The following is a 27,972-nucleotide window of genomic DNA, read 5'->3' as shown; positions in this document are numbered from 1 at the left end:
TCAGAACTTCAATTTAATATAGTTATTAACTTTCCTTTTAGTTAATTAATGTATTTAATAATTACGCTTTGAAGTTTACCGAAAATCTTTTATCATTGAGAAATAAAACATTTACATATTTTTTTTAATATCTATCAGCAACTCGAACAGCTGATTTTAAGAAAAGTGTGGTCTACATCTACATTTAAGTGGGCAGATTTCGTGTTATCAACAAATGATAGGGAGAAAAGTAGGAGTAGTAAACACTATTAGCACAGCTGATAGTTCCGCCTGTTCCGCTTTTGCGGTCTTTTGTTGCTTATATTACTATCAGTTTTCTAGGTTTTTGAAATATCACAGATTAATATCAAAGACATTTGTATTCATATTTTGTATAAACTGTTGGAAAGAAAAACTAAATAAACAAGCAATAAGCAATGAATTCACTAAATTTGCGTGTGTCTTCGGTGAAGACAGGGGACAATGTAAAGAAGAATGCCGAAATGCGGACTACGCTTGTCACGTTGCCAAAACTTTACGAAAATTGTAAGCTTTAATTAAAATTTATAAACAAAATATACACGTTTGTGCTTTTATCTTAAAATACAGCCGACGCGAGTTATTGTACTGAATTAAAGAGTGCCAATTCCATACCAGCACAGGTGGCAGCCGTGAAAAATGTAAGTACATACATACACACATATTGTAAACATAAATTTACGGATTTAAAATATTTTATAATTTAGATATTTAAAAACCTTAGTAGAGATATCCAAGCATTGCAATTTCTGGCAGACTTATATTTTCATTGTCCGCTTAAGCATCCCGTACGTAATCAAATACTTAGGTAAGTAGTTTAAAGTTTTGCAGTAAATTTTTTTCAATTTAAAATGGGCATATATTTTTCTTTACTTCTTCATGCAGGCTTCTAATTACAGCTGCCCGGCTGGGCACCGGTGATACAGATGAAACATCCATTGTAAACGCTTTGTCACACACATTGCAACGTTTAGTGGAGGAAACCAGAGGAGAGACTGAGAGCAGCACTTGGAATTTTACAGTCACTTCAATGTCTGGCTGTTTCGAGAATTTCGATTGTGGCCTTAAAGCATTTCAGCACAGCATAGTTGATGTGTTTCCTTTTCTCAGCGCGGCCGTGCAAAAATATCTTACCGAATTGGGGTTTGTGACAACAATTCAAACAAACTGTTTATTTATTATTTACAATTTCATATTATATTCCGTTTCAGTGTGCTTAGTTCACCCTCCGTGCGTAATGAGTATTACTTGTATGTACACAATGCTATACGCTTGCTACTCAGCTGTGTACAGGAGTATGGCGCAAAAGTCAAAGAAATACACAGTGACACACTCAAACAGTTAGCTGCGCTATGTCAGCAAATTGTACACGACGACGAAATACCCATGGATCCACGCACCAATTCTGGTATTTTATTAGCGCACAACGCCAAACTAACGGCTACCTATGAAAGTTTTATACAAGAAGTTAAACTGACGAAAAATCCCAATGAGATTGCGTTATGTGTTGGCATCGTTAATACTTTCGATCACCATGATTTTCAACATATCTCGGCAGATATACGCGACATTTGCAGCAAGATAGAGGAAATTGCAAACGCTAATGCGACGGTGCCGAATATTTTACTTTGCGCTACACGTGCACTTTATCAGATATCAAAAATTATACTCACTTTTGAATTAAAGCCGCAAGCATCACCTACCGATGATGCCAAGTTGATATTACGTAAACTTTTAATATTTACATTTGGCTATTTAGAGCATCACATGGATAGCGTGCGGCATTTGTGTCGGGATTTGCTGCGTAATACTGTGGCAGCGGCCAAAAAAATTAAATTTGACTTTCTCATACAAAAGATTTATGATGCCTGCAATTCTGAGCGACTGTCGTTTTCTATGAAATGTGTAGTGCTGCAACAAACTGCCGCAATTATGGGCGCTGATGCCATAATACATCAATGTTCCGAAGTATTTACAAACATTTTCGCCGAACAGCTCGGTCGTGATTTCATGGCCAACAACTTATTTGAGAGTAAGTACAGCTAAACAAGTACACCTTACAAAATAGTAAACATATTACTATATACATTTCATATATTTCATATTTCTTATAGCACTTATGTTTGCCAATCACAAAGAGGTGCGATACGAAGCTTGGGTCAAACTCTGGATCGAATATCTGCTTGTGATAGCCACTGCTGATGACGCGCGTTTGGGTGACGTCGAAACGCTAATTGTTAAAGCGGTGAAATGTGAACCGAAAATCGTAAAGCATATCATACAACATCCAGCTCAAATACCGATTAGCACGAAGTTGTCGGTACTGTGGGCTGTGCGTACGGCGGGCATTAAAGTTGATGATTTTACCGAAATAATGGAGCAATTCTCCAGCAATCTTGTGTACAGCATTATCTGCAATTCGGATGAAACGCGCATTATGGCCTTGCGCTTGTTGGTGGAGACAAATAAGACAACGGAGCTGCTGACATTGTTGGAATGTGAAAATTTGCTTACCTTCCTCGAATACAATTCCAATTGTCAAAGTCCAGCTACACGTCAAAAAATGCTAGCCTTGTTCGACAAAGCACTAAGTCGTTGCGAAGTAAATCTTGCTAAAGTGCTTAAAGATTATAAACCCGCCAAGGCAAGTAATGCGGCAAACGCTGCTGGTAAAGGCATTGGTGCTGATGCGCCATTGCAATTGAAATTTTTGCGCGATGTTATTAAGAAATTGGTGGAAAATCTGTTCCAGGTATGTTTACGGTTATTTATTATAATTTTTATTATTTTTTTTTATTATTTATTTTTATTATTTATTTTATATTTATCAATCAGTCAGTAATATCATACAAATATTAGTACGCGGTGTGCCAAAAGTAAGGTTAGTTTAAGTAAGGTTTACTGTTAAATTCATAATCCTTACTTCCTTAATTCACCCACAGTTCAAACAAAGCAGTTACCAATTCTCAAATCACTGCTGATAAGAATTTTGGTGTATACCTAACTGGGATCGTGGCGAAAAATCTTCAATCGCAGAAAATTTTCGCCGCTTCATGAAATTCTGCACTTGAATTCAAACTAGAACTAAAGTTTAACAATTAACATTATTTTATTGTTGTTTTTGTCAAAAAATCATTCGGTTCCAAATCATGAATTATTGCTTCACGCAAATGAAAAATTTTATCAAGCTCTCGATATGAAATTTTCGCCTGTAGTTCTAATCTTCTTCTTCTTAATTGGCGTAGACACCGCTTACGCGATTATATCCGAGTTAACAACAGCGCGCCAGTCGTTTCTTTTCGCTACGTGGCGCCAATTGGATATTCCAAGCGAAGCCAGGTCCTTCTCCACTTGGTCCTTCCAACGGAGTGGAGATCTTCCTCTTCCTCTGCTTCCCCCGGCGGGTACTACGTCGAATACTTTCAAAGCTGGAGTGTTTTCATCCATCCGGACAACATGACCCAGCCAGCGTAGCCGCTGTCTTTTAATTCGCTGAACTATTTCAATGTCGTCGTATATCTCGTACAGCTCATCGTTCCATCGAATGCGATATTCGCCGTGGCCAATGCGCAAAGGACCATAAATCTTTCGCAGAATTTTTCTCTCGAAAACTCGTGACGTCCTGTAGTTCTAATACTCTTCACAAATACAAAAAAATTCCTTACACGAACTTTGATCGGTCAGTTTGTATAGTAGTTATAGTTTGTACATATCTTTGTCTTAGAAAATAACCCATGCCGAACAAGCACTTGGTTCCGATCGTGCAGTTGGTATGGGAGCTCTTAGCTACAGTGGTCCGATAGCGGCCGTTCCGACAAATGAACAAAATGATGCATGCAACGAGTCTCCGCATGATACTGACCACCTCTTTGCATGCCCTACGAACCCTACTCATCTATCACCCTCCTCCCTCTGGTTCGACCCCGTCGAAACAGCACGTTTCTTGGGCCTTCCGTTAGATGACGTCGACGACAACACAAGTGACCCTTACCATCCTAACGGGGATTAGATATTCCGTTAAAACAACAACAACAAATGAACAGCTTCTTGGTGAGAAAAGGACAGGTGCAAAAGTTCAGATCTCATATACATATGTATGTATACGGACGGACAGACAGACGAACATGACTAAATCAACTCAACTCGTCACGTTGATCATTTGTATATGTACATACATATATAATTTTTAGCGTCTCGTACGTTGTCTTTTGGGCGTTACAAACGTCGTGGAACGTTGAAAAAGTGCCAGAAAACTACTCGTATTAGTCACCTAATTTTTTGAACACACCTCGTATTTTTTTATTTAGTATTAGTTTTTAGTACCTCGTATGTAGTCGTAAAATATTTTTATGCAAATTAATAGGCTTTCTCTCTTTCAGGGCGCCAATTTCAGTCGCCGTTCAGTGTCTTTACAACTCTTATCAACGGCTTTACAGATTTGCAAAAATCGCGATATATCATTTGATGACGTGTTACCACCAAATACCGTTAAAGCGCTTGCCGATGTGCTTGCTGACTCATACGAAGCCAACAAGGCGTCAGCTGCAAGTACTTTGACGTTCATTGAAAAAAATTTGAATTGCAATTTAATACAGAAACATCAATTGAATATCACACTCGCACATATCTGCAAAAACTTGACATCGGTCCGTCCAGCCGATTCGGTAACCGGCGCATATCAATTGCAATTTTATTGTAATCGAAACGAACACATCAGCAGCTTTGGCAGTTATGAGCCAACGCAATATAAACCCTACTACTATGCCGCGTTACGTTGGCTCCTGCAAGAACTGAAAGCTGGTCTGAAATTGGCTAAAGAGAGTCTACTGCAAGCGGCCAAATTGAATCCATTATATGGCATTCTATTTGCCGTAAAGCACATCTTACAGCTACTCGAATTTGATAAGTTGCAAGTAGAGATACCATGGCGCATAATAATAGCCGAGTTGATTGTATTGTGTAAGGAGCTGACCACCGTTGTATCGCCTGTGGTGAATAGCTCATCACCTGAAGGTCATTTGCCGAATGATTTCAGCCAACTGCCCGCGGAGTATGGCGAAGAGCTGACGGCCCCTGATGCTAATACTAAAATACTTTCTGCCAAATTAGCCAAAGCCGATCTGTCTAATGTGAAGACAACACCGCAAATGGTGCTGCTATGCGCTTGGCGCACCGTCAAGGAGGTATCACTGATATTGGGCGAAATAGTGTTGGAGTCACATATACAGCTGAGTAAATTTACCGAACGATTTCTCATCACCAAAGAGCAATTGCTTGAGATCGGCGAGCATTTCAAGCAGTTACTGGCCGAAACCAAACATCGTGGAGCCTTCGAACAGGCCTATGTTGGCTTTTTAAAACTTTGTTGTCGTCTGTGGTGCCTGGAGGTGGTCGATTTGAATTCGCTACCCATGCAATGGTTACGCGAATTGCTCGCACTCATTGCGAAAGACGAACAATTGAATGAGAAGATATGCGCGACACGTCGAAGCGCGGGCGTGCCGTTCATGGTGCAGGCGCTCATTACAGCCGAATTGCGCGTGGGCTCCAGCAAATCGCTCTACTATGCCATGTCACATTTGCTGCAGTTATGTGCGGCGCGCGAACGCAGCGCCGAATCGCGTACGCATGCCTTGAATATATTGCGTGCGCTCTTCCGTTGCACCGATCTGAATGAGGCGGTGGTGGAGTATGTGAGCGACGGTGTCATTTGCGCCATACGTGGTTACAATGCCGAAACGTGGTCGGAAAAAAATTCGGCCACCTTACTCTTTGCGTCGCTTATTACACGCATTTTCGGTGTGCAGCGCACGCGCGATTCCGATAATTTGAATGTGCGCAATAAGATGACCGGACGGGTGTTCTTTTTGCGTTATCCCAAATTGTATGATTTCTTTCTGGCGCAGTTGCAAGAAGCCAGTGCATTGGTGCAGCAGCAACAGAAAGCGCATAACCTACATCCGCTATTGTTGTTGTTGAGTCGTCTATATCCGTCCGCACTGGAGGGCACGGAGTCCAATTTGAAGGTGGTTTGCCGCTGTTGCTTCAAGTAGACATTCTTATAATTTCGTAATGCTCTGTTTACTTACAGTTAAGCGAGTTTATACCGTACATAGCGAATTGTGCGAGTTGTCCTGAAATGCAGACGCGTTATCTAGCGGCAAAAGCTGTTGTGGCGCTAGTCTCCAAGGATGCCATACCGGCCACTGTACTGCAGATGTGTGCTGAGATTGTGGTGCGTACGAAACTGGTTTTATTTTAGATTTAATATTATTATTTTATTTTTCTGTTGCAATTTTTTATTATGTGTACCTATAGATCTCGGCTGATAGTCCTAAGAACTTGAATTTGAATGTTTTACATGGCCAACTGCTGCAGGTAAGTGTCAAGCATTATTTTATTGCCGCATATCTTCTACAAGCTTATGTTGGAAATATTCTTTGAGCAACTACCTGAAATTCGAGCTGGCGCACAGTGTCTCAATGCCATAAAAGCTGCCGTGAAAAATAGTTGGCAAACTTTGAAATAATTTGTTAGAAGCTATAAGTCTGAAGATAGCCAAGAAAGCTTTCTGCGAACGTGTAGAGAGCTGTCATGAGAACTCAAGGTTCAGGCGTATCCTACCTTTAAATGCAAAGGCAGGCCGATCGACAGTGTTTTGCAACAAGTAGTGTTATGTTCTTATACATACGTAATTTGCGGTAGACACCTTTCTCGATATCAAGGCCTTTAAAAATGTGTGGCCGGAGACGGCGCTTAATAAACTCGAAAAGTTTCAGGTTGAATCGAACCTCAAGCACCTCATATGTAGTTTTCTTTGCGACAGAATGGTCGTAACGGAGTGGTATATTGCTGCGAAGTGCGCTATAAGGCTCCGGGAAGCTGACAACTTGAATGAGTGCCTCGCACAGGCTACTCGTGACGGGTTTTTCTCTGCTACTCTAGGGATATTGATTGTAGGAGTCGGCAGTAGACGTACATACTGATACGAAGTGCAGCCTCCTTCAGGTAGCAGCAGAGCGACAATACGCTGAGCTCGAAGCTAGTTAAGAATGAAACATCTCGGTAGTCTTACCTTCGGCGAACCAGAAAAAATAACCGAAACTGACAGCCTTTTCAACAAATTTGTGACAGACTCAAAGCGCTTTGTCGATTTGTATTTAACTCTGTATTTATCTTTATTTATGCCTGTCGTAAGAGGCGACTAAGATCCTGGCCACCAGTCCAGAGCAGTATAGAAGCTCAACTGGTCGTAGCTTCGGCTACAAGGTCATACCAAAGACTTTAACCCGGTACCACGGGGAGCAGTAACCCCTGGAGTTCGCTCAAGTCTGCTCATTGGGTTTGGCCCTTTGTGGAGATTTGTGGTGGCTGTGGTTAAAACCCAAATCGCGGGAAGAACTGACTTTGTCAGTCGAATGTGGAGTTGCATTGCAACAGGGTGCCGGACCCGAAGTACGGCAGAGGTTTTAGATGGGCCTTGAGCCCTATCAAGGTGGTTAGTGTGTTCATGCCACACTGCCAATTGGTATTGAAAATGTTTACCCAATTTTCAGGGCGCTGATCGACGCATTGTATTGATCCGTTGTGCTTTTGAGCACCGTGGAGTTAAGCTGTCTACGCTGCGCAGATATTATATTTCATTTAATTTATAAATAATTTCAGATTTACATGTTACTGAAAGCAGTTAAGCGGCCGGATGCTGACCTAGTCGGTGATATAGCGGCCACATTGGTGGTAGTTCAGGAGAAAACTCAAATAAAAAACGCCGTTATACTCAAATTAATTTTGGATATTTTTATCGAGATACTACAAAGGTATTTACTATATTTGTGGATATATTTAAAACTATTTTAATAACTGCTTTTTGCCATAACAGCCAACAGAATCTCAGCTATGAACAACAAACCATACAAAACTTACTTTACTTCACCACGCACAGGGAGCTTTACAATGCTGAACTGAGCTTTTACTATCCGGTGCTGCGCAAATCTTTCTATATCTACAATTTACATACTCTACGTTTGACACTGCCATTCGGTGCGCTCTCCGATTACCTGCTTTGCCCGCCGCTCACACATGCCAGCATGCAATTGGAACAAGCAGAAGTTTGCCTCAATGTGATACTACTAATACTAAGGCCAGAGGAAATGGATTTGTCAGAATTCGAAATATCGCATGAAGAGCAGCGTTTTGTACGCGCTCTGCCCGCTGAGATGCGCGATAGTTTGGCCACAGAGTTGCGGCAGAGTAAAGCTCTGCATGCCACACTGAAGGAACTACTGCCGAAGCCACTCTACTATCCGGAGTGTGTGATGAAAGCGTATGCCATACTTAGTTTATTGGATAACTTCGATTTCACTTTAAGTCACTTGCTGAAAGAGTCTAAAAAGCACACGGGTGATGTTAAGTCACCGCTGACCATGTGTGTGGAGCGTTTGGTGCTTAAACAAGGCGGTGTCGACTCGAAGGTATCGCTATCTTATTTGGAATATTTATTGGAAATTTCACAAGCCTGGAATCCCGACTGTTTGAGGTTAGTGAGATATTTTTATACCCTGCACAGGGTACATAAAAGTTGAATGATTCAAATCAAGATAGATTTATTTTTATATCATCTTATGCTATAAGAAATCGACCTGTGAGAGGTGATATAGCTGGGAGCAGCCGGAAGTAATGTTTTATGCTTTTTGTTCAAATTTATCGGTTTCCAACTCAAATATATACATACATACTCAAATATATACTTACATACGTACCCACATATAAACTTATGGAAGTTAACTTTCAACACTTTCAGATTGAAGGCTGCACAAATCTTATCACACATAGCTGTACATTTTAATAAAGCTTTGGAGAAGAAAAAATTACCATTCGTACGTTTGTTTATTGGACTAACGCTGGCGCTGCTCATGGATGATGACTTTGAAATACGCGATTATACCGCTAAAATCGTTGTAAACAACATAGCCGACGACATAGGATTGAGTTGAGTATAATAACCTTTAAAATATATAAGGTTATAATCTTTCTTCTCTCTCTCTATCTCTCTCTTATTAGAAAGCGTTGTGTCGACTATGGCGCAGCGTCTCTTCTTGCAATCCATTGCCGATCAGCTGGAAGAAATGCGTGCCGATGACAATTACATAATCGAAATTTTCAAGACCATCAACGAAACAGTCACTTTAGATATTGGCACTGACGAAGACGTCAGCAATTCAACTAACGGCAGCAGCAGCGGCAGCAACAGCAGCGCCTCAACGGTGGGCGATCTGGAGGTTTTCGATAAAAATGAGGCGAACATCTTTGCCGAACCACAAAAAGTGATATACGATGCCATTGTTGTATTTAAAAATACCTTCACCACGCGACCGAAAGTATTGAGTTTTGTGGGAGCGACTGAGCCACTTTGAAATTAAATTGGCTATAAAGTTTTTATTATTTGTTAATGAAAATACTTCAAAACGTGATAGTGTGTATGACGCTAATTTAACTAGCCTTGTAGTTCGTTGTTATGCTAAAAGCACAAAAGTATATTTAAAAAAGGATGTTTGTTTCTTAAGCGAGTAGCAAAAGAACGTACAACAGAGTTAAACAAAAACTCACTGCAGTTATTGAATAACCTGCAAAAATATTCTACATTTTGCTTTTTGCAGTTGATATGAAAGTGTTTCGTAGAATCCTGAATACTTATTTTTTGCATTTCGCAATATTACATTTGAAGTCGCTTATTTTTCAAACAAAAATGCGTTGAATTTTAAAAATATGATTTTTATATTTATATATTTTTACTTAATTACATCCTTTTTTCAAATTAAGCGTGTATTCTGTTGGCGCTTGTTCTCAAGAGAACGCTGCTATTGGTGCTAGTTTTCCTAAAATTACATATAAATTGACTTCTGTTTGCTGGAAAGTGTGTTTTTATGTGGCAGTTTAATATTTGCTGTTTTAAGTATGTTTGCAAATTGTTGCTGTCACAATTTACCGTTAAAAATGCATACATTTTTGTTTGATTGAGTGTGAAAGTATAAGTGTGTTTTAAAAAATAAATTCAATAATTAAAAAAAGAATTTAATAGAAGAAAAAATATAAAATTAATTAAATGAAAAAAGATAAGTAAAAATTAAAAAAATTAATAACAATTAAATAAAAAATAAAAATTAAAATAAAAATAAATGAAAATATTCAAAAATAAATTAAATAATTAAAAAAAATAAGAATTTAATGGAAATTAAATTAAATGAAAAAGGATGAATAAAAATTAAATAAAAATTAAAAAATAAAATAATTTAATTAAATTAAACATATAACCTGTATAAAATAAAAATAATAATTTGAAATTAAATTAAATAAAAAGATTTAAAAATATATATATATAATAGCAATTAAATAAAATAAGAATTAAAAATTTTAATAAAAATTAAACAAAAAATAAAAAATAAAATAATTTAAAAATATGAATTAAATTACATAAAAAAAATTATAAAATTAAAAATTATAAGTTAAATTACATAAAATTAGATTATTAAAAAAATAATATTAACAATTGAATTAAAAGTTAATTTAAAAAATGGTTAAAAAAGAATGAAACTAAATACAACAGAATTAAAATAATTACATTAATTACCAAAATATAATTTATATAAAAAAACATCGTACAAACAAATTTTTATTGAAAATAAATTAAATCAAATGAAAAAAATTAAACCAATAAAATCGTTTAATAAACAAGCAAATTAAGGGGTTATAACTACTTTCAAAACAGAAAAAACGCGTTTTCGTGAATTTTTTAAGAGTCATTTAATTCAATAACTTAATTATAATAATGTACATTTACAGAATGTAATCTACTTTACATCTACATTTTGAAAAAATTCAATTCCCATTATGCCGTAGCCGATTTCGGGAAGGATCTCTGCAGAATAATAAAAAATTTTTAAAAATCCAGTAAACAAAATAATTTATTATCACAACATATGATTTTTATATATAATGTTGTCAAAATTTTAATTTTTGACAAAATGACGGTTTCGGAAAAATAATAGATATTGGGGAAAATTTACACTTCGGAAATTGTAATTGATCATTACCTGGCAAATATATGTATGTATTTAAAAAGGTCATGCGAAAGTTTCAAGTCTAGACATTTTGGAGAGATCACCGACTCTGAACGTTTCGAGAAATACATACATTTAATTCGTATAATATTTTCAAAATAATTTTCTTATTTTAATTTAGTAATTTTTTTATTTTAATTTAGTGAATAACTTAATTAAAAAGATCGATCAAAAAGGAATTTAATTAAACTAAAAAATAATCAATAAGAAAAAAACTAAATTAAATAAAAAAAATTAAATTAAATTTAATTAAATATTGGAATAAAATTAAATTAGAAAAAAAATTAAAAGAAAATACTAAATTAAATAAAAATGTATATAAATTAAATTAAATTTTAAAAATTAAAAAAATAAATAAATTAAATTAAATAAAAAAAATAAATAAATTAAATTAAATATAAAAATAAAAAAATTAAATATAAAAAAATTATTTAAATTAAATATAAAAAAAAATAAAAAATAAAAATAAATTTAAAAATATTTAATATTAAATAAAAAGGCTATGCTGTGCAATTTTTGCAGTTATCCTTTGTACATTATATATGTATGTATGTACATACGTAAAATGTTTATACACTTATTCTAAGCACATAATGGGGAGAAGAAACACTCTATATCTACATATGTATGTATTTATTTTGCTACTAAAGTACTTGATTTACTTAGTCTGAGAGCACTTGAATTTATAAAGTTTTTGTTGCTTGAACGTTGCAACAAAAAGAATTTAATTATTTTTGACTTAAAACTTTAATACCAACAAAAACACCATAGTGTTTTTGTCTCGAAATTAATGAAATTTTATATTTTTTAACGTACAAAATGCAGCTTTACAAATGTAACTGTGAAACCGCCTATATCAGTTAGCTTCAGTGTAATAAAGCTCAACATTTTCATTGTAAAATATGTTTGTGAAAAAAATTTGCATTTGAAAATGAACTTTATACTTAATTAAATACTCATTGTACAATCATTATTTTTCAAGTCCTTTTTTTTACTGTTTTAAGTAGAAAAATCATTAAATGCAAACTTTTCATTAATGTGTAAAATGAGTTTTGTAAGCATAACAGTAAAATTTTGAATAAATTTCAAAATATATTTTGTGTATGTAAATTGTAGTATTCGTAATATACAAGCCTTAAATATGTTTTTTTTATAAAATTGTCTTACAGTGTATTGTGTGTATTTGCTTAGAAAAAAAAAATTATATTAAAGTGGCGTTGTGTTATATAAAAATCCGTTTCTATATTCTATTTCTAAAGCCTATATTTTTTAATTGTAATGTTTCCCAAATTCTTGTAATTCAAAAACTAACCTCACATTTGCAAAGCTATTTAAAAAATTCCGTATATTAAGAAATGTGCTTAAAAGTTGATTTAGAAATTGAACTCACACGTTTAAATTGAAACACAATAAATTTATTGAAAATCAACTTTTATTTATGGTTACTATCTACATATGTATGTATGTATGTACATACATACACATATAGTAAAACACTTAAACAGGAGTAGTTTCGCGATAAGCGCTATTTAAAATCGCACGCCCACTTGAGATTGCCGTAAAAATCATGGCTTGAAAATTACTGTGAATTAATTTATTCTGGAATGTAATTTGATTTTTTTTATTTTTCTTTTTGTAACAAATTAAAAAAAATGTGTGTATATTGCTGAAGAATAAACACTAAATAATACTACAAATATAAAAATAATTTTTTTTTGATATTTAGCATATTATTTAAATTTTTTTTTGTAGTTTTTTTTAAATTTTTTTCGAATTATATATTTTTAACTAATATTCTGTAATTTTTTCGTATTTATATAGTTTCCCAATTTTGGGTACTTTACCTCATTTTTATATTTAATAATTTAATAATATATTTAATAACTTGTTTTTCAAGATACTGTTCACCCTCCTAAATAAATGTACTGCCTCCAGCTACCTAAACAAACATTTGTGCTTCAGTAAAAATATAAAATAAAAGATGTAACTTAATAATGTAAACAAAAAATTGTAAAAACCAATTTATGAATTTTAAATTAAAATATAATTATTATATTTATGTATGAATAGCAATAAAATATTAGAATAAATTTTAAATGAATTCTTAAAAATACATCACTATTTTTTATTTTTTTTTTCAGCTAATTTACGAAAAACTTTAATCCAAAATAAAAAAAACAACGAATTTTCTTGTATATTAAATACTTAAGTTTTAAAATTTTTTTGTGAAGTCCATAAAAAAATCTTAAAGTTAAAAAACAATATTTTATGATTTTTTGTTGTATTGTCAAATAATAAATTTTTAAAATTTGTATGTGGTCGCTAAAAGAAAAAACTTTGAGTAAAAAAAAATGCTTTGACTTTTTGTTGTGTCTTAAATATTTCAGTTTACAAATATTTACACAAAGTACATAAAAATTTTAAATAAAAAAATATTTTATGAACTTTTCAATTAAAAAAACTTTCAGAGCAACTTTTGTGGAATTTATACTTTTTTTAAATACCTTAATTTTATTTTGTATTCTTTTTTATTTACGTTTTGCTTTACACTGAAAATGGTTAATAAAAAACTTTAAAATTCAAAAAAACATAAAACATTTTAAGTTTAAATTCTCTCCACATAATACTTCATTTATAGTGGATTTTTGTAACCTCATTTGTTTAATATTTTGGTTATGTTTTTAAAAATTAAAATTTTTTTTTTAATTAATATTTCTCTATAGATTTTTGAACTTTAATAGAGTAATTTTCGAAGAGCATAAGAGTTTTTCCAAAATTTTAAATATTTTTTATTAAGTTTAAAGTTAAGTTTTTCAATAACATATCAGTTTTTCGGATTCTAAAATATTTTTTAATTAATTTTAAGGTTAGGATTTCAACGTATTCCGAAAAAATTATAAAAGAACTGTAAACGGACGTGTTTTATAAAAGTTTACTCGAACAATTCCCTAAAAATATCCTGTAATATAATGTAAGATGTAAAAAATGGAGTCATGTGTAGAAGTTTATGTATGCAAGTGAGGAAAGTTCTCTGAGTGCTATTCACTTGAGAGTGGGCAGAAACGATTTTTTTACATATGGCTCAAGCAGCTTACGACTTCCGGTCTTAGACTAGGTAGCCAAAAAACATCCGTTGCAAGGCGAGCCAAAGTGAGAAGGCGGATCATCCCTCCCTAGGGTTGTGCGCTGGGTTTGGAAGCGCCACTTAAAAAAGCACACCCAATGATAAGGATACAACAGCTGCGGGTGGCCTACTTTACGGCGCATGCACATTAAAGCTTGGTGAAAATAGACCATAAGTGGTTGTTGTTATTGTTTTACATAAGTATACAAAAACGCATTTGATAAGAAAAAGATGCAATTTTATTTAATTTGTTTACATTACATAGTATTACAATGAAAAGTTTGAATTTAAACTCGTGTTGCATACAATAAGAAAATTAACTAGAAGCAACATTTTTTTTCAGACAAAAAAAAATTATTAGAATACAATTCAGCTACTTTTCACTTCACTTAAATTGGTTAACTAAATTAGCATAACATTGAATCCATTAAGGTAGCGTATATATATATATATATATATATATACCAATACATACATATTTGCTATAGTCAAATGATGAAACAGTGCTGCCACTGCCGGGCATAATCACAGATTTATGCAACCAAATAGTTAATAGTATGCCAAAAATACTGACCACGCATGCGCAACAGTTGCCACATTTCATTGTTTTTGACTACAAACTGTCTTCATATATATATATGTATATGTATATATTCATACATTTTATTTTACCATGCAACTTATATAATTCTAGGTAGTAAATATAATTTGGGAGAGAAATTAGCATCTCACTATGCATACAAATAAACAATTATATATCTATATATAAACGCTTATCAAGTATCACAATCATTCATTACAATTTTGTAGCCTTTGTGAAATTAAATCGATTTTTTATAATTTTTTCTATAAACATACATATACAATATGAAGCGCATAACGGCAAATTAGAAGGAAATTTACTTTGAAGAAAAAACCCAAGAACCGAAGTGTGGTGTAATATTAATGCAGTAAATACAGGCCATGGACTTTAATATATATTAATATTTTTAATTTATATAGTAATTAAAAAAAATTAAATTTTTAGGTTAAAACTTTTTGAGCGCAAGAAAAAGATTTTGTATTGTGAATGCGGAACGCACAAAAAAATTCACTTTCAAAATTAATTGTGTGCGAATTGATCACTATAAAACTGTGGAAAACTGTGGTGATAAAGTAAAATAGCAAAAGTGGTTCATTTGGGTTATGTTGCTCGTTTTATAAGGGACCTGACGTTGTTTGTCAAGCAGAAATAATATTTTTTCAAAACCAGCAACAAATTATGTTGGAATAGACCCACAGTACTTATTAGCAAACAAAATGCATAATTTAGTCAGAGACGACTTATGCTATTTTAAGATATAAGCACAGCTATATTGGTTTACTATTGCCATAAGCATTAAATATTTATTTTAGAAGCGTATAATCTCTTATATAAGAAATTCACCACACTTGTATAAGAAACTAGCAACTTTTACATATGAAACTGAGTACTTTTGTACAAGAAACTGACAACACTTGTATAAGAAACGACTACTCTTATATAAGAAATTGACCAATCTTATATTAGAAACTACCCACACTTATATAACAAAGTGACCACTTCTAAACAAGAAACTAACCACTCTTATAAAAGAAACTGACCACTTTTGTGAGAAGCAAAGCACAACTGCTTAGTTCACTGGGCGCATAACCGCTCAAACGCTTCATATCTATATATGTATGTCTATATAAAGTTAATTTTAACGAATACAATGTGTGAAAATGAATATCAATGAGAATATGTGGCAATGCTTATATTTGTGTGTGCGAATTTTTACGATTTGTAGGCCTTTTACTGCTCAGTCCAATATGCAAATGCCGCCATACCAGTGGCATATGCGTATAAATGCAAACTTCAAACAAAAAAAATTATAGCAAAGTAATTTATGCGCATGCGCATTCAATCGGCGCTGCCGTTATTAGCATTGTTGCTGCAACTAGCGGTCGGCTCGCATTGCTTTGGATCGGCACATTTATCACAGACACGAACTGGCTCATCCCAGCCATGCTCGGGCACTGGCTGGCGTTGTTGTGAGCATTTTTCGCAAACCGCTTTACCGCAGCGCCGACAATGATGACGCGGACAGTGGCCAATCGGCGATGGTATGTTACATTTGCCGCCACCATTCGATAGATTACTTGTGACACTATCACTCATATTGCCATTGGCAATATTGTCTTTTGCTTGTGTGTCATGTGTGTGTTTTGTGCTTCGGCTGCTAGTGGAGGCGCCACTGGCCTTTGCTATGGCTAGCTCTTCGGCAGTGCCGAAAAGTGTCTGACAAATGTAGCAGGTGGGTGAACTGGCGTCCGATACCCAGTATGAGGGCCGTGCAGTGTCCTTGATGATTCCTGTGTGAAAGTTTATAGATATATATATTGTTTTTTTTTTATGAAAATATAACTTGTTTTTGTTATAATATTGCAAACCTTTGGTAAATTCATAGGCACCCTTTGTTATGTTGCCCAACGGATTGATGATCACCTCGCCGATTTGGCGCAGACTTATGTCAGCTTGCTCAGTCGTTGTTTGGCCTGTGATATTATTATTTGGATTTGAATTTGAATTGGAATTGGTATGATTAAATGCTTCGGTTGTATTTGCTGTACAATAAGAAATGTATATATATGTATATAGATGTATTTGTTTTAGAAAATGAAACAATGTGTAATGAAAATAAACAAAACTATTTAAAATGCAAATCTAACGTTAAATTGTCGAAACTAGAATTTCTAAACGGAACGCACAGCAAATGAAAATGCGAAGACAAGAGATTTGTAAAAACTGTACATATACCGTATGTAGTACAGAGCAAAATGGAGAATTTCAAAGCTGGGTCACACAATTTATGTTAAGTTAGAGAGCTTTGAAAATAAAACACATTGTTCAACGCAAATTGGAGAGTTTCAAAAATTGGTCACAAAATTTATCTTATGTTAAAGAGTTTCGAATATCAATCTTGTGCAAGTACAAATTGGAGTTTTGAAAATTAAACACATTGTTAAGAGAAAAGTGGAGAGTTTCAAAACTTATCTTAAGTTAAAGAGTTTCGAATATCAAACGCATTGTCCAAGTACAAATTGGAGTTTTGAAAATTAAACACATGGTTCAACGCAAATTGGAGAGTTTCAAAACTTATCTGAAGTAAAAGAGTTTCGAATATCAAACGCATTGTCCAAGTACAAATTGGAGTTTTGAAAATTAAACACATGGTTCAACGCAAATTGGAGAGTTTCAAAACTTATCTGAAGTAAAAGAGTTTCGAATATCAAACGCATTGTTCAAGTAGAAACTGGAGTTTTGAAAATTAAGCACATTGTTAAGCCCAAAGTGGAGAGTTTCCAAACTTATCTTAAGTTAAAGAGTTTCGAATATCAAACGCGTTGTTCAAGTACAAATTGGAGTTTTGAAAATTAAACAAGTTGGAGAGTTTCAAAACTTAGTCACACAATCTATCTTAAATAGAAGAGTTTCGAAGTACATTTTGGAAAGTTCAAAACTTAACGACACATATACATACATACATATATAGCATGACCAAACAAAGGACAATTTTATATGATATACGTAATTTGGTTCAATTGGATAATTTCCAAAATCAGTTACAAAATTCAGCGCATGTTGCGTCAAAACTCAAGCACACAAGACTCACTAGGAATAAGAAAGTGTGAATAACTGAATTTTTCCAAATTTTGCATTTCTTGCTAACGAAAAGTGATAATTTAAAATTTAACGGGTGATCCAAGTAGAGGTATTTTTTTGGTAGTCTTTTTTTGACATTAAATTTGAAGTTTCTGTTTTTTTTTTTGAAAAAGTAGGGAACCTCGAAATGGATCATAAAAATAACGTTATATTTTAAAGGAATTATAAAGACTTTGGGTTTTTCCTCCATCTTTAACTTTTAGGCGCCGCTATTAGTGGAACAAGCTACAGTTTTATAAAACTGAGCTGATGCCAACGTAGGAAATAGGTTGGACACTACGAAAGCCCCGCTTCCAGCAAAGTGGATAACTTTGGTATACACTTTAAAGTTTTTATAAAACAATGCGTTCAAAATTCCAAATTTTGAAAGAATATTTAGTTTAGGCCTATTACGGCACATTGAGGATACTTGTTTACAGCCAGGAACTGACTCTTAGGCAAGTTACCACAAAAATTTTCAATAGGAAAACGGAAAGGATTAGTAATTGCACAGGTCTACTCTTACATGTCAGACAAACACGGTTTTCCAGCATTCTAACAACCGATCAGAAAAAAACGTGTATGTATATATGTATATGAAGGACTATGTATAATATTTTCTTACCCGGCACTCCATTTGGCTGTTTCTGCAACAGCGTATAACATATATTACACACACGCACCGGATCTCGCCAGCCACGCGCTGGCACTGGCAACTGATTCATGCTACATGCGTGACAAAAACCTTCGCCACAGCAGCGACAGTGATGCTTAAGCAAACCAGTATTTTCGAAAACTTTCTTGCATGCATGGCAGCTCTGTAAAAAAAGTAACAGTAAAATACTTTGTATTAAAATTTGTTTTTTTTTTTGTATTTACAATAATTTCGCTATTTGGTTTCCAATAACTGGGTGCCACCCAATCCGCTAACCAACCGGTTACAGCATTCGGATGTAGCTTCGGCAATGCATCGCCGAGCGTGGATACTTTATCCAGCACCATTTGTGCCGAGTGTGTGGGACCTTTTGGCTCCCAAGCGTGTACAATAATGGATCTGTAGAAATGGTTACAATATAATATATGGTAAGTTTATAGCGATATTTCAAAATTTTTATAATTATATAAAATTTATAAAAAGTAAAATTGACTAAATTATTTTAAAATGTGCTTCAAATTTACCTAACAGCTGTCTCTTCCGGTGATTTATTGCCAAACCAATATTGTCGTGATCTGTAAATTTCGCCGCAAGTTGGACAATCGATAACGGCGCCCTTCCAGGCATATTTTGCCAGTCCGGACCAGGAGCTGTCGCTGCGTGTTTGTGTAGTAAATGTGACGACGTTCTGTCGTGGAAAAGAAATGGCATTAACATTTGATTTAACTTCTAGGAAAATAGATATTAACAATAATAAATAAATTGAAGTTATATTACACCAAACATAACATGGGGTAAGCCGTTATAATTAGAATAGAGTGAACAATTGATGATTTTGTGATGACTTGGCGAAGGCATGGAGCGAGGTTTAGGGAGAAGAATGTGAATGGGACTCTGGAAGTCGAATTAATACCCATAATAGGGTACAAGTAGTCTTGAGAAATTAGAGTGAACTAGTGAACTTCCCACAATAACATTTCAGATATTTATACAGACTCGAATCCTTGAGTTCACGCATTATATTGACCGTTTTTTGTATGCCCATTTAAAACAAATAATCTAGCGTTTATTGTTGTTGTAGCGGCAGAATTTTGCGAGTTGACAGGCCTGGCGGAATAAAAATCCGAGTCCGTAGCGGTTACGTAGACGTGACTCTTGTGGGAACGGATCTAACTATCTAAATAACTCTGTCCAACCATATCCAAGCAACTCGCTTTCTGAGCTTACGTTTTAAGACGAGTTGGCTGTTCTTGGCCGAATATAAATACGGGTTACGGGTTCCCACCACAGTCGATTAAGATATTTATCTTGACAGCTTTCTTAAAAGCACTTCAGGAATGTTTTCTGGTGCTACAACAACAATAACAAACAGCTCAAGGTGTCTCGAGAATTCAGAGCAAATATCCCGCTATTACGTTCTTGATATTTTATTTGGTTACTCGATACTTATACGCGTCAAACTCCTGAGTTCTAGCTCTATACTGATCGCCTTTACGAAAACAATTTTCTTCATTTGCAAAAAAAAAAAAATGAAAACATGTAACGGACTTTTGTAGATGATTTAGGTTAGGTTAAAGAGCTAACAAGAGCTTTGGATAGCTAAAGCAGCAGACATCTTTAATTTTGGAGGAACTTCTGCTTGACGGTTTTTAAAGCTGAAGAATAATTACTTTAAAATAATAACAACAATTTTCACTCACCATTTTGCCTTTGTTGTAGCATTTCTCACACATATACTTTTTATTGTCATACTGATGCTGATAATTACATTGGTTTTGGTTCATATGGCCATCGCCGTCACTCATATGGCCCATTGAACGTTGACAACGCTGATTGCATGCCTCACAGCGCACTGGACAAGTGAAAAATTGCTCGGGAAACGGATTTATGGTTTCCTCAGTAATTTCACCGGAGAATTTCGTATTGAGCGCATTCATCGCTTTGAACACAACACTGGGATGACGTGGTGAGCGTACGGTGGTATTGGCGATTTCCAATTTGATGGCATCCCTTAGTTTGCTATAATCGGTGGCCAAATGTTTCAGTGTTTGTACGCCAATATAGCGCAACGAGCTAAACGCGTTTATTTTGTGGTTATGCATGTCGAATTGTTTGCGCAATTGATCTTCGGCGCTTTCGGCGACAGCTGTAAATGAAGCAGGCAAGTGGTGATATAATAATAAAAAATAAAACTATATTATTTTCAGTTACTTACAGCTGTCAAGCGGATTTGTATGCTGTGTTTCGTGGAAGATGAAGACGGCGGGGCCAAGCGTTTGCGCTGTGCCTGGCACTGGCAGCGACTGTAGTGCCTGCGCGAAATGCAAGCAGAATGCTTCCGACGCAGAGCCCAAAAACTCATACATATCGCTGTGTAAGCGCTCGGAGCGTGTGCGATAAATGACAATATCCGACACGGCAAGTATCTGTAGTGAAGTTTTGGATAAGTAACATAATTATTAAGCTATGTAGCGTACTCTCACCTTCAACAGCATGCGCGTGCGTCGATTCTTCTGCTTGGAGGTGCCCAACAGGCCCTCCGTATCCAGACAAAGCACGTCCATGTTGCGCTGTAAAGCCGCATACACGCCTATCGTGCAGGAACTCTGCTCCGCTGACGTTTTGAACACCTCAGCGCCGCCGAAGAACGTGTGGTTCATGGTGTGTGACTTGCCATCTCCGGTGTTGCCAAATATAGAGATCACTTTGATTTTTGTATCATCGCTGCATTTTAGTCGCTGACGGAAACGGTCTGCGGTCGCTATACGCAAATTTTCTTCAGCATCCATGAGCAAAAACGAATGATCTGTGGAGTTATCGGTCAGCTCATATTTGGCAACGGGTGAGCAGCAATCAATTGATGTGAAATCATCGCTGGCATGGCTTGGACCTGTTGTTGCAACATTCTGTGAAATGAGTAGAAGAAAAGTGGAGAAAGTATTAGAAGTGTTAATAAAATTAAACTAATAATGTAATATGTACAATATAAAATTTAGAAAATTTAAAAATGCATATGTAAGCAAGAAATTCGATTTGAGGTTATGATTTTTTGGCTTTACGGAATTACTATTTTTTTTTTTTGTAAATTGTAAGAGCATATAATGAAATGATTAATATATAGAACATTATAAGTTGAGATTATGTCCAATATTTTTTATATTTAATTTGGTATTTAATTGTTTGAAAATTTTAAGTGTACATAGGAAATAAAAATATTATAGGCTATTTATATGTATATATACAGTATATCATTAGCAATAAACAGAAAAATTTATTTGAGGTTAGGTATTATTATAATTTTTTAATTTCTAAATTATGTTGAATGAATCGGTGGAAAATTTGGGTCGTTGACGCAAATACCACAATAATTACTACTTATTTTTATCTAACAGCCGTATTTGATTTGTGGTCTCTCAGTGTAATTGACATCGTAGTCAGATCCAGCAGAATGGTAATGCGCACTTCTAACTACTACAATATACCAACCGCCATCATTTAAGACTCACACATTTGAGATATTGATACAAATGAATGTATTTAACTGTGTTTTTATACCCTGAACAGCTCAAAAAAACATCGGAGCCATGTCCTCTGCAATCTGCAATTTTACACAAGCCCGATAGGAATCAAGTCCTGCTAAGGAACAATTTTTTATATAACAAGATCTCTATACGAAATTTGACATTTAATATTGTCCAAAGTAACGGCACAATGTCCGAACAAATTGTTCAATTCAGACCACTATAGCATAGAGCTGCCATACAAACTGGCCGATAAGAATAAAGTTGTTATCTAGAAACTTTTTTTATTTTTGAAGGGTATTAAGGCTTCGGTGCAACCGAAGCTAATATTTTTTCTTGTTTACAGTTAAGGAAGTTTCTGGAAAACTTCATAAAAACACTTTTTGATTTTAAAACGCGATGGGATTTCTCACCTCATCATCCAACCACACAGCTTCCCACATAGTTTCAAACACTAAAACTTGGTTTTAATAATAAGCAGACAAATAAGTAGATAATTATAGAAAAGATTTTTAGTGCACACAACTTCAGTTTTGCAATAGTATTAAATACATAAGCACATTGCACATTAAAAATGCATATTTATTTGCACTCATTTATCCACTTATCACAAACATAACAAAAATAAATTAAATAAAATTGCAGCCAAGACAATAATAAATAAATTTTGCAAAAAATGAAAATACTCTGCGTTACTGTCTTTCCGAAAAAGCGCAAAAGTTAAATATCTCAATTGATTTCAGCGCTTTAGGCTTGTTATTTGACTCTACTTGGCCGAAATGCTATTGCTGTCGCTTTGTGGTTGGTCGACTGCAGTTTTTTGCTTTAAAAAATTTAAAATATAATAATAATAAATGCAAAGATGGAGACAAAGCAAAGAACAGCTGAGTAGCGGCAAATAAACAAATGAAATAAAATAATAAACAAATCAGTGAAATTCAGCAAAATACTCTGAGAGTGATAACGCGCAGAGGAAAAGTAAACGCTGGTGATAAATAGACGGCGGCTACGTCAGACGAAATGCAAAAGCATATAGATAACGAGTATATTGCAGGAAGGTGTACATATGTATGTACATATATGCATTCAAACATACACACATATGTAAGTAAAATATGTATAAAAGAAAATCAGCATGAAATTGCATTTTATTACAAAAATAATAGAAACAAATATTTTTGTATATGTTTATATGTACATATATACATATTTTTTTAACATTTTGTAAATTTATAATTATTTACAAAAGGTTACAAAAAGTTAATGAATAACAGTTGGTACAGGAAACGCCTCCATATTTATAACAGAGTGCATTTATTTATAATTTTGTATATAATACATATAAATACATAAATTTATGATTTTCCAAAATATATTTTTTAAACAAATTTGAGCTTATTTAGTATTTATACCGTAAATAGGGTATATTGGGTATACACAAAGCTTGTTACAACCAGAGTAAACGTCAAAGATGCTATAAAATATACATACATATTAATAATTAGCGTAAAGCTGAGTTAATTTAGTCATCTCCGTCTATTTGACCGTCTGTCTGTATATACGCGAATTGGTCCCTTAGTTTTTGAGCTATTGTTCTGAAATTTTGCTCACGTCTTTTTTTCACCAAGAAGCTGCTGAATTGTTGGAAACGTCGATATCGCATCACTATAGTATCGAGCTGTCTTACAACCTGAACGATCAAAATCAAGATCTTGTATGGACAACTTTTCTATTTGTCAAGATATCTTTACGAAATTCCGCGCAATTTATTGTCTAAGATAAGCGGTAAAGTTTGAAAACAAATTGTTCAGATCGGACAACTACGTAAGTATATCATACTTGTATAGCTGCTATACAAACTGAGCGATCAAAATGAAATCTTTGTATGAAAAACTAATTTATTTGGCAAGATATCTTTACGAAATTTGGCGTGGATTATAAACGGTATAGTTTGCGAATAATTGGTTCCGATCGGATCATTATAGTATATAGCTGCAAAACAAACTGTACGATCAAAATCAAGATCTTGTAAGGAATTTTTTTTATTTTATTAGTGAAGGGGAGTATAGATTCAACTGATACACCGCTATCAACTTAGTAAGTCGCAATTAACCATTTTTGCTAAAAAGAATTGATATTTTAACAGTTTTTGTGTAATAAAATGCATGATTTAATATTATATTACGCATATGTATCAGTTTATTGTATGAAAGCGATAAGATATGGTTGAAAACCTTTTACAAAAGTCAATGTACTGCAATATAGGCTAGCACGTTTTTGTTTTCATTTTATTTTTAGTGCATACGCATATACTTATAAATGTACATATGTATGTATATTAAATACACAAAAGGCGAGGAAGGTGGTGTATTAAGCCTACTTACTCATATTTATGCATATACTTATGTATAATATAAATACGATAAAGTGACTATAAATTAAAACCGAAGGAAATATAAGTATGTATATTATATACAAGTCGCTGAGATTATATGCTTTTTTACGATACATGCATGACACAATTCCAAAAGCAAAGCTTTAAATTCATAATAGCAAGGAGTTGAGTCAAAATGTGTTTATAACCGTTATCTGTAAACTGAAATAAACTTTTTTTGCGACCAGTAAATGCAATGTGAATTCGTACATACATACATACATACATTGATTGGTGTTTGCCAATCTATAAAAGAAATAAAAAATATTATACACAATTAAATGTCGCGTTTTTTACGTTTAACATTTCCTTTCGCGCATATTTATATTCTAAAAAATGTATACATACATATATGTATATTTATAATTATCGCATACGCTAAGATGAGTCATACCTCAATTTGGAAATTTTTAAAAAGCATAAATTAAAATGTAATTGCACACTCTATTGAATATGTACATATCAAGTAGAGGCATATAAATGTACATACATGTATGCACATTTGTTTAATAAATATTAACACCTATACATATGTATTTCTGATCAGCTGTTTTCAATGAATACATTTTTGAACGATCAAAACGATGTCTCTGTATGGAAAACTTTTTCATTTGACGAGATATCTTCACCAAATTTGTCGGGGTATGGTTGTTGTTATTGTAACGACAGAAAACATTCAAGAAGTCTTTTGGAGGAATGCTGCTGGATTGAAAGTCCTTGGTCGGATAAAAATCCGGGTCCGTTGAGGTTACCTCGACTGTCGCGGAAGCGGATTATTATCAAATGCAACGGTATAATATCCGAAGAAATTATTCAGATCTTAAGATAAAATTAAACTTTTGTTTGAAATCTTTTGTGTATGTGAAATGTATTTTAAAATGCTATTTGCGACAATTGTTTATTAAAAAAGAAAGAATAATACTATATTGTATCAATAACATTTTTAACTCTGTGGTTCATATATACTATATAAACATACATACATGCATAAGTAATACATTGTATTTTATTGATTTTGAAAAAGCGCGATCTTCAGTATTTTTATATTTTGGTTAATAAAATTTCACATAACAAACTTTTTTTGCATTAACTAGAAATAATGATTTGCTATTGCGCAATTCGATTTCGTGATTATTAATATACAAACATATGTACATATTTATAAATGTTAAAAAGTACATATGACGAATGTTCATAATAAAGTTAACTATTAAAAAAACATACATACATATATACACATATAAATGGAGACAAATAGAGGAAAGATGTTTGTGTTAATCGTAACAATAAACTGCGAAATGTGTTTGTTTATAAATAAAACTATTTCAACAAAGTCAAAAACATGCTAATTACACTCATGTTATACTATGTACGAAAACATCCATACATACATACATATGTATTCATATATGTATGTAGAAGAAGTTTGTACTTAACAGCTTGAGGTAGGTAGTCACGTTTCAATCAGCTGTTGGTGTCAGTGTCAAAGCCACATAATGTTATTGGTATCAAACAAAGTGTTTTAGTAAGGTAAAAAATATACATACACTTACTTAGGATACCCGTTGAGTGAACGCTTAAAGCAGAGCCGAGCGCATTTTTCTATTCACGCTCGGCTTGAGCGTCCACACTGGTACCCTTATGTACATAAGTATGTGTTTTTGTGGAGTGAACAACAAGTTTCGCATTAGCATATTCTATTTGTTGCAGATATCAGTAAATGAGGCTTATGAAATATTAAGTTAAGTTAGAATTCATGTGGCGTATTCCAAAAACCGATATACTTAAACATTTTTTCTAAGATTGGTTGGGAACTCAACAGAATTTCCGTAATAGCGTTGTTGCAAAAATTACACGTGCTGTAGCCAGAGCCAATGCGCCGCTTTTATAGAAATTAATTATTATTAATTTATTATTTTTGTTTTTTTTTTTTTTCAAATAATTGATGCAAATAGTTTTGTTTTTGCAAGATAATGTAAGTCATAAGGTTGAACTTAGAGTCGCATAATTGTAATCTTTATTTCAATGACGCTGCACAGTCTAAAGCTAAGGAGGCCAGGCTATGTTATCAGCGCAGTTTGTGTTTTTTTAATTCACGACTCGGATGAAGTATAGTGACACACCTTCTTCCAACATGCGTTATTTTCTTGATTGTTGCATATATATGTATATATGCATGTAAATATCAAAGTAAATATGTATGCAACGAATGTTATTGTCGCTCCATCAATATGATATTTACTTGAGGTCGCCATTGCGTTATCAGTACAGCTGTTAGGGCAGTTTTATACATGGAACACTTATCGTGAACTCATGAACACATTATTTTTTTTTATTTCTTAGCATTTTTAGGCGATTTTGTGGTTAATTTCTGCTACGCAATTCATGATTTTCAGACATGTGTTCTGCTTTGCGGTTTGCTCATTCTATTGTTTTTTTCAAAGTCATTCGAATTACCACAACTATTGCGAAAATCTGTGCTTGTAATCGAGGCTTAACAATAAACAGAAACTACAAAACTCACCCCGATTCCAGGTGGCGTTTCCAAAGCCTCCATTATGGCCGAATTGGCTCCTAGATGTTTGTTAAACATTTAAACCGGCTAGTTTATACAAACACTGTGAAACACGTTGTTTTTAAAATAGTTTATGTTTTAAGCGTAATATAAACTTTTTCACTGCTTCGATTTTAAATTGCTTGTAATCTGAAAACTTGCTTTGTCTGGCGTTAATGAAATTCCTCAAATGTCAAGACAAAGGCAAGGGAAACGCTTTAGCACCGCCGATTTTATGTTTCCTGTATTTAGCCACGCCTTAAACTGCGTATATCACACAAATAATTGCACATGCACAAATATTTCTTGAATTGCTTCTGATTAAGCATAAATAGTTTAAAATTTTAACCTGATATCTGTTTAGATTTTTCACTTCTAAAGATAGTTCCTATTTTCACTACTTGACAATAATGCAATACCAAGAAGAAAACAAATCAAACAACATTGCAATAATAAAGAAACGATTTGAGAAATAGAACGTAAGTGTTGCCAAGTTTCTGCTGCTGTCGGAAATAGAAAAATAGTAGTTCTACCCCTACAAAACGGGTAATAGTTAAGTAACAGGTCATCGATAGGTTATCGGTAATCAATGCCTTCGTTATCCGTACGTGCTTACCTTATTATAATTATTAATATAATAACTATTAAATATATTTTTTTTTATTTAAATTACTTGCAAATTGTAAAGTTGTGCATGCGTGAACATCATTTTATAAAAAGGAGTTTGTGAAGTATTAGTAAAGTACTTTCTTTAATTTTTGGTTTCACCAAAATGCAACTCTGTATGTCGTCATCTGCAATCTACTGATATTACTCATACAAATTTCCGAAACAGTGCAAAAAGGA

The 27,972-nt window shown here is 33.8% G+C and overlaps 2 protein-coding genes across 4 annotated transcripts; one reads left to right on the top strand and one right to left on the bottom strand.

Moving 5' to 3' along the window:
- Window positions 1–310: 310 nt before the first annotated feature.
- Window positions 311–9,488, top strand: LOC120775010 (thyroid adenoma-associated protein homolog). The gene is made up of 13 exons (XM_040104951.1): window positions 311–525; window positions 589–659; window positions 726–826; window positions 904–1,161; window positions 1,230–2,050; window positions 2,133–2,770; window positions 4,398–6,044; window positions 6,110–6,253; window positions 6,337–6,396; window positions 7,684–7,835; window positions 7,898–8,554; window positions 8,819–9,006; window positions 9,079–9,488. Exons 1-13 carry the CDS (start codon window positions 417–419, stop codon window positions 9,429–9,431), a joined length of 5,199 nt encoding a protein of 1,732 aa, XP_039960885.1. The 5' UTR covers window positions 311–416; the 3' UTR covers window positions 9,432–9,488.
- Window positions 9,489–15,106: 5,618 nt separating this feature from the next.
- LOC120774350 (zinc finger FYVE domain-containing protein 1-like) lies at window positions 15,107–27,535 on the bottom strand. 3 transcript variants are annotated; one of them, XM_040103932.1, is made up of 9 exons: window positions 27,097–27,535; window positions 21,101–21,523; window positions 20,833–21,043; window positions 20,318–20,763; window positions 19,142–19,305; window positions 18,842–19,016; window positions 18,588–18,780; window positions 16,711–16,884; window positions 15,107–16,632 (listed from the first exon to the last, which is right to left on the bottom strand). In XM_040103932.1, exons 1-9 carry the CDS (start codon window positions 27,163–27,165, stop codon window positions 16,181–16,183), a joined length of 2,307 nt encoding a protein of 768 aa, XP_039959866.1. In that variant the 5' UTR covers window positions 27,166–27,535; the 3' UTR covers window positions 15,107–16,180. The 3 variants fall into 3 exon arrangements, with proteins under 3 accessions (XP_039959866.1, XP_039959869.1, XP_039959867.1); XM_040103935.1 differs by having other exon boundaries at window positions 16,711–16,815; XM_040103933.1 differs by lacking the exon at window positions 27,097–27,535 and adding an exon at window positions 22,552–22,931.
- Window positions 27,536–27,972: the final 437 nt, after the last annotated feature.

Source organism: Bactrocera tryoni, chromosome 4, assembly GCF_016617805.1.
Source record: "Bactrocera tryoni isolate S06 chromosome 4, CSIRO_BtryS06_freeze2, whole genome shotgun sequence".
Lineage (NCBI taxonomy): Eukaryota > Metazoa > Arthropoda > Insecta > Diptera > Tephritidae > Bactrocera > Bactrocera tryoni.
This window is presented reverse-complemented; position numbering and strand designations above follow the sequence as displayed.